The 15,815-nt window shown below is 45.1% G+C and overlaps 1 protein-coding gene across 4 annotated transcripts in view; it reads right to left on the bottom strand.

The window, feature by feature from the left end:
* FANCA (FA complementation group A) overlaps window positions 1-14,802 on the bottom strand; it is a 39,760-nt gene extending 24,958 nt beyond the window's left edge. The window contains exons 1-14 of one of the 4 annotated variants that reach the window (XM_030025334.2): window positions 14,728-14,802; window positions 14,017-14,126; window positions 12,965-13,037; window positions 12,350-12,492; window positions 11,643-11,738; window positions 8,798-8,871; window positions 7,538-7,650; window positions 6,712-6,794; window positions 6,227-6,260; window positions 3,779-3,845; window positions 3,062-3,174; window positions 2,014-2,090; window positions 1,413-1,554; window positions 700-833 (exon numbers count right to left, since the gene is read on the bottom strand). In XM_030025334.2, the coding sequence (XP_029881194.1) occupies window positions 700-833; window positions 1,413-1,554; window positions 2,014-2,090; window positions 3,062-3,174; window positions 3,779-3,845; window positions 6,227-6,260; window positions 6,712-6,794; window positions 7,538-7,650; window positions 8,798-8,871; window positions 11,643-11,738; window positions 12,350-12,492; window positions 12,965-13,037; window positions 14,017-14,126; window positions 14,728-14,767 (1,299 nt within the window). In that variant the 5' untranslated portion in view covers window positions 14,768-14,802. Of the gene's footprint in view, window positions 1-699; window positions 834-1,412; window positions 1,555-2,013; window positions 2,091-3,061; window positions 3,175-3,778; window positions 3,846-4,054; window positions 4,302-4,533; window positions 4,623-6,226; window positions 6,261-6,711; window positions 6,795-7,537; window positions 7,651-8,797; window positions 8,872-11,642; window positions 11,739-12,349; window positions 12,493-12,964; window positions 13,038-13,714; window positions 13,774-14,016; window positions 14,127-14,727 lie in introns of those variants that run through there. The other 3 variants (XM_030025335.1, XM_030025336.1, XM_030025338.2) reach the window with 3 other exon arrangements.
* Window positions 14,803-15,815: the final 1,013 nt, after the last annotated feature.

The raw sequence follows: 15,815 nt of genomic DNA, 5'->3' as shown, positions 1-15,815 counted from the left end.
AACCACAAATCTGCCAGTTTCTACACAGCTTTATCTGAGCATTTCAAGGAAAATGAGCCAGTCTGAAACTATACAGAACATCAGCAGTTTACCTTTTGATACATCCTGAACACTCTATCAGCAAGGGCTGAGCTTAGATTTGCAAACTCATAAAAAGGAATTTACAGGTTTAAATTATGTGGAGATTTGCATACCTAAAATACCTACATGTTTACAACTAAAAGCTAACAACCAATTATCTATAAGGTCAAACACAGCAATTACAGCTGCATGCAAACATCCAGGAAATAGGAATGCTTCATCTGCAATAACCTACAACTTATGCAAGAACAACAGTGTTGGTTATCAAGATACTGAAATACATCCAAGATTATGATTATAACAGGAATTACATGTTCTCTAGTTACTTGTCAGGAATGCAGACAAGATGGACTTAGAAGATGAAAGAAGGGAAAACCAAAGAAAGCCAAATAAATATATTCTTTGCAGACACAAAGGCAGTAATAAATATTAAATCACTCCTAATACCAACACAATCACTTGTTACTCTTTTCCGCACACACACCACCCCCTCACCCCCCTCTAATTCCTGGCTATCTGGTTGGAAACTAGGCTTTTGCTGTGCAGCAGAACATTCCTTATGCACAGGTTTCTCATACTTAAAACAAAGATTACCAGCCAGGCCTCATCTAGTCTTACCTTAAACCATTCAGAGTAAGGCATGAACACAGCAGGGCCCTCTAGAGCAGCCTGACGAGCTATCAGGAATGCAGTGATCATATTTTCCATATCATAATTCTCAAAGGCCTTTATCAGGAGATGTCTCAGTAGATCTAGAAACATAAAACAATAACCTCAGACTTTGCTCTTGACAACTGTGCTGTAATTTTCTACAGTAAATGAAGACAAATACCTGTGATAAAACATCTGCCACATAAAGAAGGATTTGTATTGCAGCTTGGGGAACCTTTGGGACTCATTTATATTCTTTCATGCACTTTTAACAGTCAAATACTCTAGGATTTCAACCTGCAAGAATTGCAGGGAGTCCAGCAATGAGATAATCAGCAAGCAACTCTAACAAACAAGGTCTGCTAGCAAAAGTGAGATAGAAGAACTGAGCTTCAGTAATCACTACTCCAATTAATAATGAAGGTAATTATCAAATAACCACTCTTGGCTGTACAGTAAGTTTGAGAAGTGTCAGGCACAAGACCTGGCATTCGCACCGCCTCTGACACGGAATTTCTGAATGGAAAAATCAGATTTTCTGCTGTTCTTTTCCATGCAGGAATCTCAAAACAGCAACTATGAATGTCTATGCTGCTACACCAGTCAGCATGGTTTCCCTCTGCAGTACCTGAGAAGCAACAAGTACACATTAGCTTGCAGGCTTCCCATTACCTACTTACCTTTGAACAGCTGCTCAGCCTCAGCCTGACAGACTACCAGCGTGGAAACACAGGACAGGACATGCTGCCAGTTCACTTCATGAGTCTCCAGGACTTGCTGCAGCTGGCAGATCAACTCCTTTGCACTGAATGCCATGAACATCTGGAAGAGCAATAGCAATTCATTTTAGCTATGATATACAGCCACTCATAAGTGAAATACACTGTCAAGATTAACATGCAGATGTCTTTTGCAAGACTCCTGAAAAAGCTATCCTGCGTGCATCTTTTGCTTCAGCTTTCCAGGGCTAGATATCATCCTGGCTTGGAACCAGCATTGGCTAAAATAAACAGTAATATTCCAGTTCTTCTAGCAGTCATGTCATATTCTGCAACAGTGAAAATTCACATCTTCAATTGTTATCTTTGTTCTCATTAAGAGCTTTGCACAAACAAAAATCCCTGTAGTAATTTTTCTTCGTGCTTCCTCCTGCCTACAATTTCTGGCAGCTGGTTCAGATTCTGTGACTGGAATCCACTAGGTCTAAATAATCTCACTTCAGATATTTCAATGAATATAAACCCAACATAAAGTTCTCTTTGTGAAACCAGGAAGACATACTTTGCGATACAAGGTAGTAAGCAGTGAACAAGTTCTTGTAAAGCTCCACTCTTTCTGCATATGGATGGCATCGGACACTGTACCCAGAAAAAGAAAAGTTTACTCTTTAGCAATAGGTTTTAAAATACACCCAAAATGCATAACTTAACCACACAAGACTTCCCTTGGGCTTTGGCAACCAGATACGTTAAAAACTGCTCATTGAAATCCTCTCTCTCCAATTTGTCTTTGTAACATGGACTGTGACAACAAGGACCGTGCCATTTCACTACCGCACTGTCATCTCAAAGGTGTTCTTGTGATCACACATTCGTAGGCCAACATAGCACATGCACACAGAATCAGCAAGGAATCATCTTTTTCCTCAATAATCTCTTTGAACTGGAAGGCAGCAACAACACAGCTCTCCCACACAACAGGCAAGCAGCTCTAGATCATCGCTCAGAGTGATTTTACCAGACATTTTGTAGTCCAAACATATTTCTTCCTAAAAACATCAAGCTTTACAACTACCAATCACGGATTAGAAGCCTTCCTGCCTTTACCTCTAATCTACCAAAAGAAACACCCAGTCAGCAGAGAAAGGCCCCGTCTTGTGCATAAACCCAAACACACACAGGGGCCAGACTATCTTAGCTGCAAGTACTCTCTGCAGCACCACCTCTCCCACCCAGTTTCTCCTTTGGCCAGGACTGCTCCCAGCATCCAGAGCTCCCCCACGTCTCCTCTGTAACAGCTGCTATTAGATGTGACTCCAAATATCTGTTCATGAGCTGTTGGTTGAAGCTCTGTTTGAAGGCACTGATTTTCCACCTAAAGTTTTCACCTGAACTACAGCCCTCTAAAGCCCAGACCCCAGATGAGTTTGTTTTTGTCTGATCTGGCACCCTGCTTATATAGACCCTGGGAAAGAGCTGGGGAGTCAGGCAGCTTCTGGGGCTCTGGGTCCCCCAGGCTGGTCTCCATTTAGCAAGGCCCGGGTGGGATGGAGCTCCGGACACACAATAACACACCCTGGAGACACTCACTTCTCCCCGCCTGTTCCTACCTTTCAACAACGGGTTGTAGGTAAGAACTTCGGTCAGGGTGTGTCTAAAAAACTGCTGCAAGGAATCCGGATGAACCGCACTTCTATAAACTGACACATTGAACACATTCAGCCTACAAATGACGAGGAAATAGAAACAATGCACAGGAAGTATGATCAACCAGGTGCTGATTAGGGTGAATGACTAATTTTTCTTCTACACCTATCTTATCAAATTGCCAGAGAGATATACTTTTTCATATGTATTTCTAAAAATCTATTGGTTACTCAACATTATGTAGCTATTAGATTTACAAACTTTCTAATGTATATCCCTGCACAGGACAGGAGTGAATGTTGACATGTACAAAGTAGTTAAACAAAACCGGTTTGGAAGCAGGAATTGGAGGATGACGGCACCTTCCAGGTGTTTCTGCTCAGAAGCAGAGGGAGAAAACTTGACAAGGGAAACTCACCAAATGCCAAGAAGGTGCTCCAAGATTGGTTCCAACACTGCCAGAACACCCTTTCCTACCTGATGCTTATCTTTTTACAAGCATTTTTATTTGCACATATTTTATTAAAGAGGAGAATACTAAACATCAGTAGCGCTGGGGTGGTGGTGTGTGTGTAAATAAATTTTAAAAAACCCACAACATTCCCCCTATTTCAGTAACAAGTGTAACAGTTGATAAAAAACCTCCTCCTGACATTATTCGGAGGAACAGCATTTCTTACCAGAACCTCATAGCTTGCAATGTGGAAACATCTTCCTGCTTCTCTTTACCAACAGCATCAAGCACCCCTGTACCCCAAAATAACAACACAAAAACACAATGAGAGAAATGGAAAGAACTGTGACACTAAACACACAGGAACTAACAGGAACAAGCAATCTGTGCACCTTTAAGAAGGTGACCTCATTAGGGAAATGTGCAGAAGCCATTCAGCAGCATTAAATTCTTACGAAATTTTTACAAAAGTGACACAGACTCAAAAACTATTAACACTAACCTTGAACCAATTTAAAAGCGTTCCCAAGAATGTGCTAATAATTAAGCCATCTAAAAATGCACATAAATTAGTATTCAATTTCCAAACCCAATCCTAATTGTGCAGTGCATCTGCGAGTGTGAACACTGCAAAGCTGCATGAGAGAAAAGTCTGTCTGGAGGCAGGGATTTGCACAAGCAAGCTTTGAATTAACAACCCCTGGAAACAATGGTTTTAACTGCCCTCGCCAAACAAAGAGCACGCTGGTGTAAGCGCCACACATTTCTAACAGCAGTGGGACTTCATGTTACATTTGCTTAGCAGAAAGTCCTTCAAAAGCTAGATCTGCCCCAAAATGACTGAAGAAGTCAAACAGGTTGGTGGCTTGCACAGCACATTGCCTTGACCATCAGCCTACACCACTCAAAGCCCGCATACTGAGACCCTTTGCTTTACAGCGTGCTGCAGCAGCAGTTTTTCTGTTTCTTGTCCCATCCTACCTTTAAAAGCCTCCTAACAGTTAATACTGAGCTGGGGCAGCAAAACAGGCGTCCCTCACATGCCTTTCCTGAGGCAGTCCAGTGTTAATACGTAATACTCTCCTCCCCTGCTGAGGAATACTTTAAGGTTAAGTAGGGGAGAATAGAGAAAAGGAGATAAACTCTACTTATCCTCGGGCACAGGAGTTCAACACAGCAAGATCAGTACTACGAAGTACAGTGCTCCTATGCTCCTCTCAGCCTGTCCTTCTCCTCCTGTGAAGGTCTTCATTAATAGTGAATTATTTTACATAAAGAATCCTAATGTTCTTCAAAGCAGCTGATTAGTTAAGTGAAACCCCTCAAAGGTGACCCAAAAGTATACGCTAATAAAAATACCTCATATAAAACTCGCTTAATACAATTTTCAGACACACAGACTGCAAGTCAGTCAGTGGCAGTGCAGGCTGCACAAACGTGAAGGTCAAATGAAGAGCAGGTTAGCAGACTCCTGTCTGACTGCCAACAGCCTGCTTCTCTTCCTGCAAAAATCCCCCTAGTCCCGTGTTTATAAGGGTTATTTTTCAAGTACTAACACTGTTAAAGGGCCACCTGAGATGGGACTCATACATATTAAATAATAAAGCACTTCTCTTACAGCTTTCCCCTTTTAGAACCACTCCGCAAGGTCTGCAAGGCATCTCTGACTACAGACAATGCTCCCTGCGAGAGGTGGGGTAAGGGATAAGGCTGGCAGCGCCCACGAGAGACTCAGAATGGAGGGAGCAGTCCTGGTGTTATGTCCTGGTTTTCGGTCATCTTACAGCAGAGGAAAAGCTCTAACCTCTGCAGTAGCACTGAGCGTGTTCCTGAAACGTGCCAGCAAGAAAAGTGGTAAAGTGCTGTCACTAAGGAGACAGGAAAGTAACAGCAGCCGCGCAGATTATACTAATACACTGGCGTTGGGAACGTGAGGAGGTGTAAGGGAACGCTTCCTCTGCTGTACAGCAGATACAGCAATTTACCATGAAGATCATCTGTGACATCAGACAAAAAGAAACCCTCCTGTATGTTTAGTCTTTCTGCATCGGGATTTGCAATGCAAATCAGGCACTGCTACGCTTGGGCTCTCAGCAGCAGCATCAGGACTGCCCAGGCCAAAACAGGCACGCTGCCCCTGGGACAGTTCTTGAAGACTGGCTGTTTAAAGACTACACATGTACATTAGGTGTCTTTGCTCAGCATTTAAAACAAACCAAAAAAAGTTTCACAAAACAGTCTGCAAATCCAAACTGTGAGCCAGCAAAATAGCCTACTTGCACATAACTTTGTAAATTCAACATTTAATTTACTAAGCAGAAAAAAATTATCCAAGCCTAACCTCTGTGCTACAATTGTTTCCAGTCAAACTTGTTAAAAATCAGATCAGATAGCTACCTGATGTTGCAGCTGGGAGCATCAAAATGAACTAGCATAAAAGGCAAGAAATCACCTGCAGTGTTAGAAGACACTCACTTTACAAGAGTGAAGGGGAAAGCAGAAGCGTATAAAATCAGTGACATAAATATTATGCATAACAAAGGAAAAGCATCCCAGGCAAAGGATTTCTCCGTAGAGATTTAGCAATGCCCTTAGAGATTTAGCAATGAACAAGGAACGTAAGCCTAGCAAACAGCAGTGACTGCACAAAGCTAGGAATCACAAAAACACTTACATGTCAACATTCTTTGCAAGACGGCATGACAGATCTGTTCAAAATTGACAAATTAAGACCATTTAGAGTTTAAAAGAGCTATAGTTATATGCAGAAAAAGTAAATTGACTCAAAGAAAGAGTTTTGTCCCTCTTAATTTAAAGCTTAACTTTTACCTCAGGCTCTACTGTAGAACAGATACAATAGACCAAAGGGCAAGCATTTCCCATGCTTACCAGCACTCCATGCCTCATATTCAAATGGAAAAAAGGTGAAACCAAGAAAGCTTAAAAAGCCCTTGATGTGTCACCTTGGAGAAATCCTCCATACAAAAAGTCTCTCTTCTGGTTTCACCATTTCCTCCTCATCCACTCCAGCACCTGGACCACCACCCCCTTCTTTGTTGCTCTAAGCTCTGATCTATTTACACTCAGCGAGGCACAGAGGTGTATAATGGAACTACTTTTTTAAACAACCGTTTGTAAATAGGTTCATTTTGTCCTTACATAGGGGACATTCTTGAATTCCACCTTCCTTCCCAGCTCCGAAGTTTGCTGAAAGCCATTCTGAAGAAACAGTATTGCAAAGTCTGCAAATCAAGAAGGAATTAGTGTTTCAGTATCTCCCTTTCAATAAAGATCACTTGCTCTTTTGCCTCGCCATCTGTCTCCCAATAGGACTAGTGTCTGAAAAGCCTCATTCACTACACAGCAGTCAGCAGGAATCATTTATTTTCTTGGAGTAAAATTACACCCAGGCAAAAGGACCTAGAACAACAGATGGCAAGGAGCACAGAACCTTAAAGGATTATAAAGGCTGAAGAATTTACAGGTGTTATGCTCTATTACCACTGCAGAACTCATATGGGTTGTACCTGACCAACTGCCCTGGTCCAAAGGTCTGACTACAGCTCCTCAGTCAAATGGTGTAGTGATTTTTTTCTAAACAAAACCACAAAATAAATAATAGAAAATGACAGGGAGGAAATGGAACTGTTAAATATTTCTGGTCCAAAATATCTCAGACACTTTGCAGGAGCGTCACACTCTCAATATATCATCCCTGGCCCCATACACCTTGCAACTACAATTTCTTGTGATACTGTAACTCAAGGGGATATAGAAATTCAAAACAATTATCTTTGAAGGGAAAAGAAAATTGCTAAATTCACCAAATATAAAAATATATTCCCCTGACTGAAACAGGTAAGAAAATGCAAAGTGAGGCCTCTGTTCTTACACCTCCAAGCTTTTGACTTGCACAGCCCCTGCTGCAGGCTGTGCGGACCAGCAGCCGGGCCCCGCTCCACCAGCGCCCAGTTGAGTGCCTTGCCTGAGAGAACGCGCCCAGCAAGCTCCGCATCCCCGGAGGACTCCTCCACCTGCTCACAGAGGCCACAAAGGCTGTTGCACAGCCACTCCACCACAGCAGGGGCAGCCGGGTTGCTGAGAACAAACAAAAGCACATTCAGTTCAATCCTTCCTGCTTCTTTTAAGGCTTGGGTTTTTGCTCCACCATCCTCTTGGACTCAGGAAAGAACCATCTGTGCAGGACTCTGCCCTATATGTGGCATTTCATTTCTTTAATTTGGACCAGCAACAGCTTTATTTGCTTTATAAAAAGATTCTACAACAAGCATATCCAAAGGAAAAAATACATGTGAAGTTGTGTGTTCAAGTATTTCCTCACAGAATGGTTTGGGTTGGAAGGGACATTAAAGGTCACCTAGTTCCAACCCACCTGCCATGGGCAGGGACACCTTCCACTACACCAGGGTGCTCAAAGCCCCATCCAGCTGGCCTTGAACACTTCCAGGGATGGGGCATCCACAACCTCTCTGGACAACCTGTTCCTGTGCCTCGCCACCCTCACAGTAAAGAATTTCTTTCTTACATGTAATCTAAATCTACCCTCTTTCAGTTTAAAACCGTTACCCCTCGTCCTATCACTACACTCCCTGATAAAGAGTCCATCCCCATCTTTCCTGTAGGCCCCCTTTAAGTACTGGAAGGCTGCTCTAAGGTCTCCCTTCTCTTCTCCAGGCTGAACCACCCCATTCTCTGAAGATTAACTCTGCCAAATCTCAGCAAAATATAAGGTTTTTGGGAAGACAGAAGCACACAGCTTCTGCAAAGCAAGACTTCTCATCAAGACCAGAACTAATTTTTATGGGCTAAACGAGTTTCCAAAGCAGACCTGGAGGCACACCCAGATGAATTGAAGGAGCTGGGTGACCGAGTCCTTTCCCACACTGCGTGCTAACTACCCACACCCACTGCAGCAGTGAGACAAAGCACTAGATAAAGCATCACCTAAGATGGTCTGCAGTGGTGGTTCCCACCGAACCATTTCACTTCACATTGTGGCCAATTCGGCAGCCATTGGACAGCCAGCCACCACACCTTAAAACTGTGCTACTTAACCCAGAGTAACCGCTCAAACCCAGGGTAACTTCTTAAATCCTGCTAATCTGATCACTTGCCAGCACCTGACTATATTCTTAGTCCAGAATACTCATGACTAATCCCTGATTACATTTCAATAGGCTTTAAGAGATTAAATACATCTGCAAACCTATAAACCTCTGCTCACCTCTCCAGCAGCTCTCCCAGTCCAACGATGTTGCCTCTGTGCAGGTGCCACACAGCTTCCAGCACTGGAGGGTCCTAACAAGATGTCACAATTAGGTCATAGTCTGTATTTTGCAGTTAACATTAACATTTGACTAACGTAAACTATACATAAAAACTAAATTCCATTTATTCAAACTATCCAGAACTTATTGAAATTAAAAACCGACAACATAGGAAATACCAGATGAGGAAAGATTATATTTGATTTTTCCTTCCCACAAATTTTGAATGGTTTAGGGTTGTAGATACATCACCGTTTAAAATTTTCATGGTCAAGTGATAAATATATCCATCTTTGTCCCCCTGAAATAATGCTGATTCTGCATATTCAAAGGAACACTGAATATCCCAGAAAACAGGTAACACCACTAAGTTTCAAGTCTTGTTAATTCAGATCCAGAAACAGATTAGAGAATTATCACTTAGCCTATTAACTGTTTATTAGTCTCTGAAGTGAGTTTGTTGCTCTCAAATCCATTTTCCAATAGGAGATGACAGAAAGAGACACTGCAACTGTATGGGCAGAGGCCGATGGACACAGAGGAAAAAAACAACACTGCTTGCGCAGTCCTGCTGCTGAACGCCAGGCTCACCGTCAGCAAAATCAGCACCAGGCATTGCTTCCATGCAGATGAAACTGCACCATTCATGCCTCCCTGCAACATCCCTTCCAGCTCCTGCCTGGAATAGCATGTCCTGGAGAATCTTATATGTCCTGGTTTCAGCTGAGATAGAGTTAATTTTCTTTCCAGCAGCTGGTATAGTGTTATGTTTTGGGTTCAGTATGAGAAGAATGTTGATAACACACTGATGTTTTCACTCTTGCTAAGTAGTGTTTATACGGAGTCAAGGATTTTTCAGCTTCTCATGCCCAGCCAGCAAGAAGGCTGGAGGGGCACAAGAAGTTGGGAGGGGACACAGCCAGGACAGCTGACCCAAACTGGCCACAGGGGTATTCCATACCAGGTGACATCATGTCCAGTATAGAAACTGGGGGCAGCTGGCCAGCGGTGGGGAGCAGATCACTGCTCAGGAACTAACTGGTCATCGGTCAGCGAGTGGTGAGCAATTGCATTGTGCATCACTTGTTTTGTATATTCCAATTCTTTTATTATTGTCATTTTATTATTGTTATTATCATCATTATTAGTTTCTTCCTTTCTGTTCTATTAAACTGTTCTTACCTCAACCCACGAGTTTTACCTTTTTTTGTTTGTTTGTTTCTCTCCCCATCCCACTGGGTGGAGGGGAAGTGAGTGAGCAGCTGCATGGTGCTTAGCTGCTGGCTGGGGTTAAACCACGACACTGTCCTAGCAAAGCAGGACTCCAGGGTGCAGCAGTAACTTCTGTTCATTTCAGCCTCCATACAAAAACACTCCAAGTCAGAAACAAAATCTTCACACCTTGTGAAGGAAGAGGTGCTTGGGAGTCTTCGGCACACAAGCCATTCAGGAGAAAAGCCAAAGCCCCACAAGCTTTCTGCAGCGACCAGCAGCTGCCTTGGAGCATGACCCTAGACTCGCCCACATACTTTGTCTTGGACAACCTAATTCTTTACTGTAACAATCTCAATTACACAGCAGCACTTGATCTCCATGTCTACCTGAGAATGAGGAGATCTTAATCAGCCTACAAAACACACAGGATTCTATTTTCAGCCCAGGATCAGATATTTGAGACTAGAGCATGTCTCTATCTTGACAGATCAGCCTCTTCCTTCTTTCCCACCAGAGCAGGGAGCAACCAAAACCATCCCGCTCACAAAAGCCCTTAACTCCACTTAGAGCATCACTTATCTTAAGAAAACAAACCACCCAAATGAAATCAAGACAACACATTTGTGAAGCAATGGGACCTGTTATCTACTATCGTATTTCTCTCAAGCTATTTTCTGCGTGAACTCACTTTGGCTTATCACTATTCCCAGATAAATAGAGCAGAGAACCAGAATGCCAAAGATGCACTGAATATTGCTGGCAAAGCACATAAAGGGCTTCTGGGACCGTGCCACCCCACAGCCAGCTGGGAGCTTCAGCACTGTCTGGTCAATTGATCTGGATTGCTTAGCCCAGACAGCAAACCTATGTGCCAACTGATGGAGAGTTATTAGCATACTTCATGGATAACAGTAAGGCAGCAAAGCTAAATAGAAAAGAAAATGATACCCCCAAGCTTCTATTAACTGTGGTGTCACCTCAGATGAGTTTAATCCCATTACCCGTACTGTAACTCCAGACACTATGCCCTTCCTCGCTGCTTCCTAGTGAGAACCAGCCATACTGAGTACAAATAGAAAGAGTTAGACATCTCCTTTGGAGAGGCAAGAATGCTGCTTGCCTCACTCCCTAAAAACCAACACTCGGTCACCAAGATGCTGTCAACCCTCCTTTGTGGCAGTTTCTCAGAAGTGGCCATGCAATTTTAATAATTCACCTGCTTCCAAACCTCTAATAAGTCCTTTTCAAAAAAGCAAATCCTGCTACAGAGGCAAGGAAGCTCCCAGTGAACTTGCTTTAAAATAAACAAAACAAACAAAAAAACCCCCACCATTTATAATTCAGTCCATGCTTTTAAAAGGTCAGAAAGACCACAGTCATTCTCAAGAGGAGTTCATGACTGCAGTCAACCCAGAGCAGAGGTGAGCAGTGGCAAGAAAAACACCGAGGGAAACTGAACAGAGATCACAGCACTTCACTAGTCCATTTAACAGTTATCCCTGGCCTTCACGGGAGAGGAGGTTTGAAAACACACAGGTGAAGTCTAAACAGTCTGTAACACAGCAACATTTCTCCATGAGTTCTTACCTTCATTTTCCACATTTCTTGACAGAAGAGCGAGCGACAGAACACATTGTTTGCCAGCAAATCCTTGACCGTTTGAAGCAAGCAAGACAATCTCTTCTGGAGTAACCCCAGAAATGAAGCAGAAATAATTTCTTTTGTAAATAATGCATTCTTAGAAAAACAATTTGTTGCTTTTCCCTGTTTACTGCTTTTTAAACGCTTGAATAGTAGAGAGAATTCATGGGAAAGGCCCAAGCTTTTCCATCTTAAGGCTGAAGTAAAGGCAGCCAGGCTGACAGCAGTGACACCTGACAGCTCCTCAGAGGTGAATCGAGCCAGCAGCCACAGCACAGCTTTTGTTCGGATGGCCATCGCCACACCTGACTACACCGCAAACTGAGACAATTGATAAAGATGCAATCATGGCTTAAAGAGACCAAGCCTGAGGTACACCAGAGGTGGTAACACAGGATCTGCTTAGAGACCTGTGTAATGCTGCACTTCAGCAACAGACAAAAAACTTAATTTCCAAGCTGTTAAAAGCAGCCACTTTCCTGTATACGAGAAGAACGTCATACTTCTGTGAGCATATTGGACACATAAATGAATAATCAGCCGCTCAGGTCCTACATGTTTGGGTGACTTTATCAGAACAGATAAACTGGGTTTAAAGTCAAACCTAACAATACCATTTTCTTGATAAACTAAATGTAAACCTTTTTCCTTACTCTCTGGTCCAAGTTCAGCAGTGGGACTTGAGAGGGGCTTGCAGAAGCCTGGCAGATCCGCTCAATGTTGGTAACAGCATTTTTGGCTGCCAAGATTGCTGTGGGTACACCCAATCTTGAGGCCTGTTCCTGCAGCACAGACACTAAAAAAAAAAAAAAAAACAAAAACAAAAAACAACCCACAAAGCAGAAAGCTGTCAGCACGGGAGAAAAAAGCGTTTGAACACATGACTATGAAGACAGAATTCTCAAGTCTTAAACTCCTTCCAGCACAGATGTTATTTGTTGCAAATCATTTTTATTTCCATGTATCATTCCTTTACTGTACAAAAAACAGGGGCAGAACAACCAGGGGCAGAGGTGGAGTATCCTCGCTAAGCAGATTTTTGTATTTTAGTCTTTTAGGGCTCACAGTAACACTTTCAAGTAATCAAAATATTTAATGATCAGACCTTGCCAGCAGTGTCATCACTGGACAAGTAAGAAATGAGTCGCCAAGCAGGAAACCAGAACAATGAAAAGAAAGTAAAACTGGGATTGCATTTAACAGGCAGAAAATCAGTACATAAAAAGTTCTTTCCCACATCTTTCTCCAGTAGATACTCTTTCACCCACCTATAAATGATTCTGACGATACTTCCTGGTGCTCTACACCACCCTGTCCACCTGGTTTGACTGAATCTTCCACCTCGAAGCCAAACAAAAACATAACAGTCTTAGACATCTATTACACACATTTCCAAACCTATTCCCTCTAAAGTATACTGAGCAGCCCTGGCATTCTCAGGGGCTGGAGCAACTGAAGTGAAATTAACACCAAGCTCCCACATGGTCATGGTAAACCAGAGATTTCAGGGTACTTTATAAGAGACTTAAGTACAGTTATCTTCATTTTATGCAGAGAAAAGAAGATACAGGTCAAAGTTACTTGTCCCCAGTCACCCAACAGATCAGCAGCAGCACCAGGAACAGAATTTCTGTCTTTCAAGTCCCTTCTGTGAAGCCAGGCTGACATAAATATTTGATGAAACATGTCAAAATGTTGGATCCTTTTCTAGTTAAATCCCCTTTTTTCTTTTTATAAAGACAAATATTCTGTACAGAAACATCCTCGTGGCTGAACTGTGGGAAGTATTTGAATAGTCTATTCAAGTTACCAAAATCAAAAGCTCTCTCCAGAGTGCAAGGAGAAGGTAGAACATGGCCCAGTCAGAATGTTGGTTCAAGTGCCTATATAGCCAAATAACACAGGTTTTCATAAAGACAGTCACATTAGTCAGAAATGGTTGGTAATTCAGAGAAAACCCAATAGTCTCTCCTGATTTTTTTTTTCCCCCCCTATATTCACAAGAAGCCTGTTCTGACCCCAAGGAAAAGGTGCTGGATTTCCCTTTGTCTCAAATCCAAACCATGCTTAGCCATTTTTAGTCTGCAACAATAAAACAGAGGAATAAAGGAAAAAAAATTTTCATTTCTGCAACACAGACCTCTAAACTTCAGCTTATTCCCACAGTATTGTTTTTTCTTTTCACTTATCATGAAAACTGTGTTCCCAGGACATTCATTCTACAGTTGCCCTAGGAAGGGCCCTGGTGGAGCCCACCTCCAGCTGGCATGTCCCACGATCCCCAGCCTGACCACTACACCCCAAAACTGCCCGCTCCTACCTCCAGGAGGAGGTCATTCAGGTTCTGATGGCGATCCAGAAGGCGCAGAGCCGCTTCCTGGAGCTCTGCTCCGCTCCTAAAGGCGCTTTTTCGTTTCCTGGCTCTCCCTGCTGAGAGGTTGGGATTTCTTTTATAACCACAGCTTGCTCTGACAGCCCCCAGGGACATCTCCCTCTCTTTCCTGCTACAGTACACATCACTGACGGGGCCAAGGTGGCCCCGGTCAGACCCTCGTTAGCTGGCAGCATGACAGGAGCAGTGCAGGATGTTTCTGACAGGTCTGCTCCGGGCAGCTCAGCAGACAAAGCCCCATGGCCTTCAGCATGAGCAGCCCAGCACAGCCAAGGACCTGCCAGGCACTGTCAGCCATCAGCCTCCAAAGGCCCTTGGCCCAAAGCAAACAAAGTGCTACCCTGACACCCCCACCCCAGGAGAGGAGCTGCAGCAGGGCCACAGGAAGGCCACCAGCGTTTGGGAGAGGGTCCCTGGGAGGAGCACGGGCAGCAGGGCTGAGGAGGAGCTGAGGTGAGGGGCTGCCAGGAGCCCAGAGCACCACACAGGCCGGAGCAGCGGGGTATATGAGGGTGGAGAGGGGGTATATGAGGGTGGAGAGGGGCCATTCACCCCCCCCTTTCCCTCCGCTGTCCCTGCGGGAAGCGCCAGGCCAAGAGCTCACTCAGAGGAGCCCCGGCCTACCCAGCCCGCACCTACCCAGCAGGTCCCTCCATGTCCTCCCGCCCGGACCCGCCATCGCGGCGGCCCCCGCCCGCTTCCCGCCAAACAAACCCGCCCGCCCTGCGCCGCCATTGGCTGCCCGCCGGGGGACGCCGCCTCCGCCCATTGGCTGGAAACGCGCTGTGGTCCCGCCTACCCTACCGCCATCTTGGTAGTGGCGGAGGTGGGGGGCTGCCATGTTGGGGAGGGCGACCGGTGTCGATTTGGGGCGGGGGGGGAGCTCTTGTGTCAGGCGGTGGGGCGGAATGGCTGAGGTGGGATGTGGGGGGACACACTCCACAGAGGCTGTCTGCGGCAGTGTGTGTGGGTGGCTCACCGCCACACGGCCACCAGGAGAAGGAGCTTTCCCCTGACAGACCCTGAGGGGCATCAGCTCGGCTGGGGGCGGGGGGCTCACAGACCCCCACAGACCGGCCGGGCTTCCCTGGGGGACGAGGGTGCTGGGTGCCCCTTGTACCACCCAGGGAAGGGGACAAGAGGAGGCTGGAACTCCCAAAGGCAGAAATCACCAGCCGGGCATTGCTGGGGGCAATAAAGGTTTCGGAGGGAGCAGTGTGGAATTCCCACAGGGATTTTCCCCGGTTGCCTCTCATCTAATCCTTCCCAGAGACGAACGGCTGCCGGTTAGGTGCCGTTAGCGTGCCCCGCAGAGGGTTCGGGGCAGGAGGCGGCAATTCGTTATGAGAAGGATGGCGGCGTACGGGCAGGTGAAGAACCCCGGGGTATTCACCGTCGGGAGGCTGGCTTCTGCTTGCAGACGTTGAAGAGGCTGTGCTGGAATTGGCCGTGGGATGTTTTTATTGCGGTGGAGCGAGTGAGTCAGCAGCACTCGCTGCCGAGAGCCGGAGAAAAACATTTCCCGGCAGCATTGCGGGAGGCGAGGCTCCAGGTCTGGCCCTGGCGGTGCGATGGGGTCCGCCAGCCAGCCTGCCACCGTGCCGGAAAGTCACCACAGCACCGAATCCCAGCTTGGGGACAGAGAGTGAAACCCTTCCCAAAATCACATTTCTGAATCGCATTAAACCCCCAATCCTGGCGCTGCCTGGGGAGCTGGGGGAGCCCCG

Source organism: Aquila chrysaetos, chromosome 9 (assembly GCF_900496995.4).
Source record: "Aquila chrysaetos chrysaetos chromosome 9, bAquChr1.4, whole genome shotgun sequence".
Taxonomy (NCBI): Eukaryota; Metazoa; Chordata; class Aves; order Accipitriformes; family Accipitridae; genus Aquila; species Aquila chrysaetos.
The sequence above is the reverse complement of the archived record's forward strand: the minus strand, read 5'-3'. Positions and strand labels throughout refer to the sequence as shown.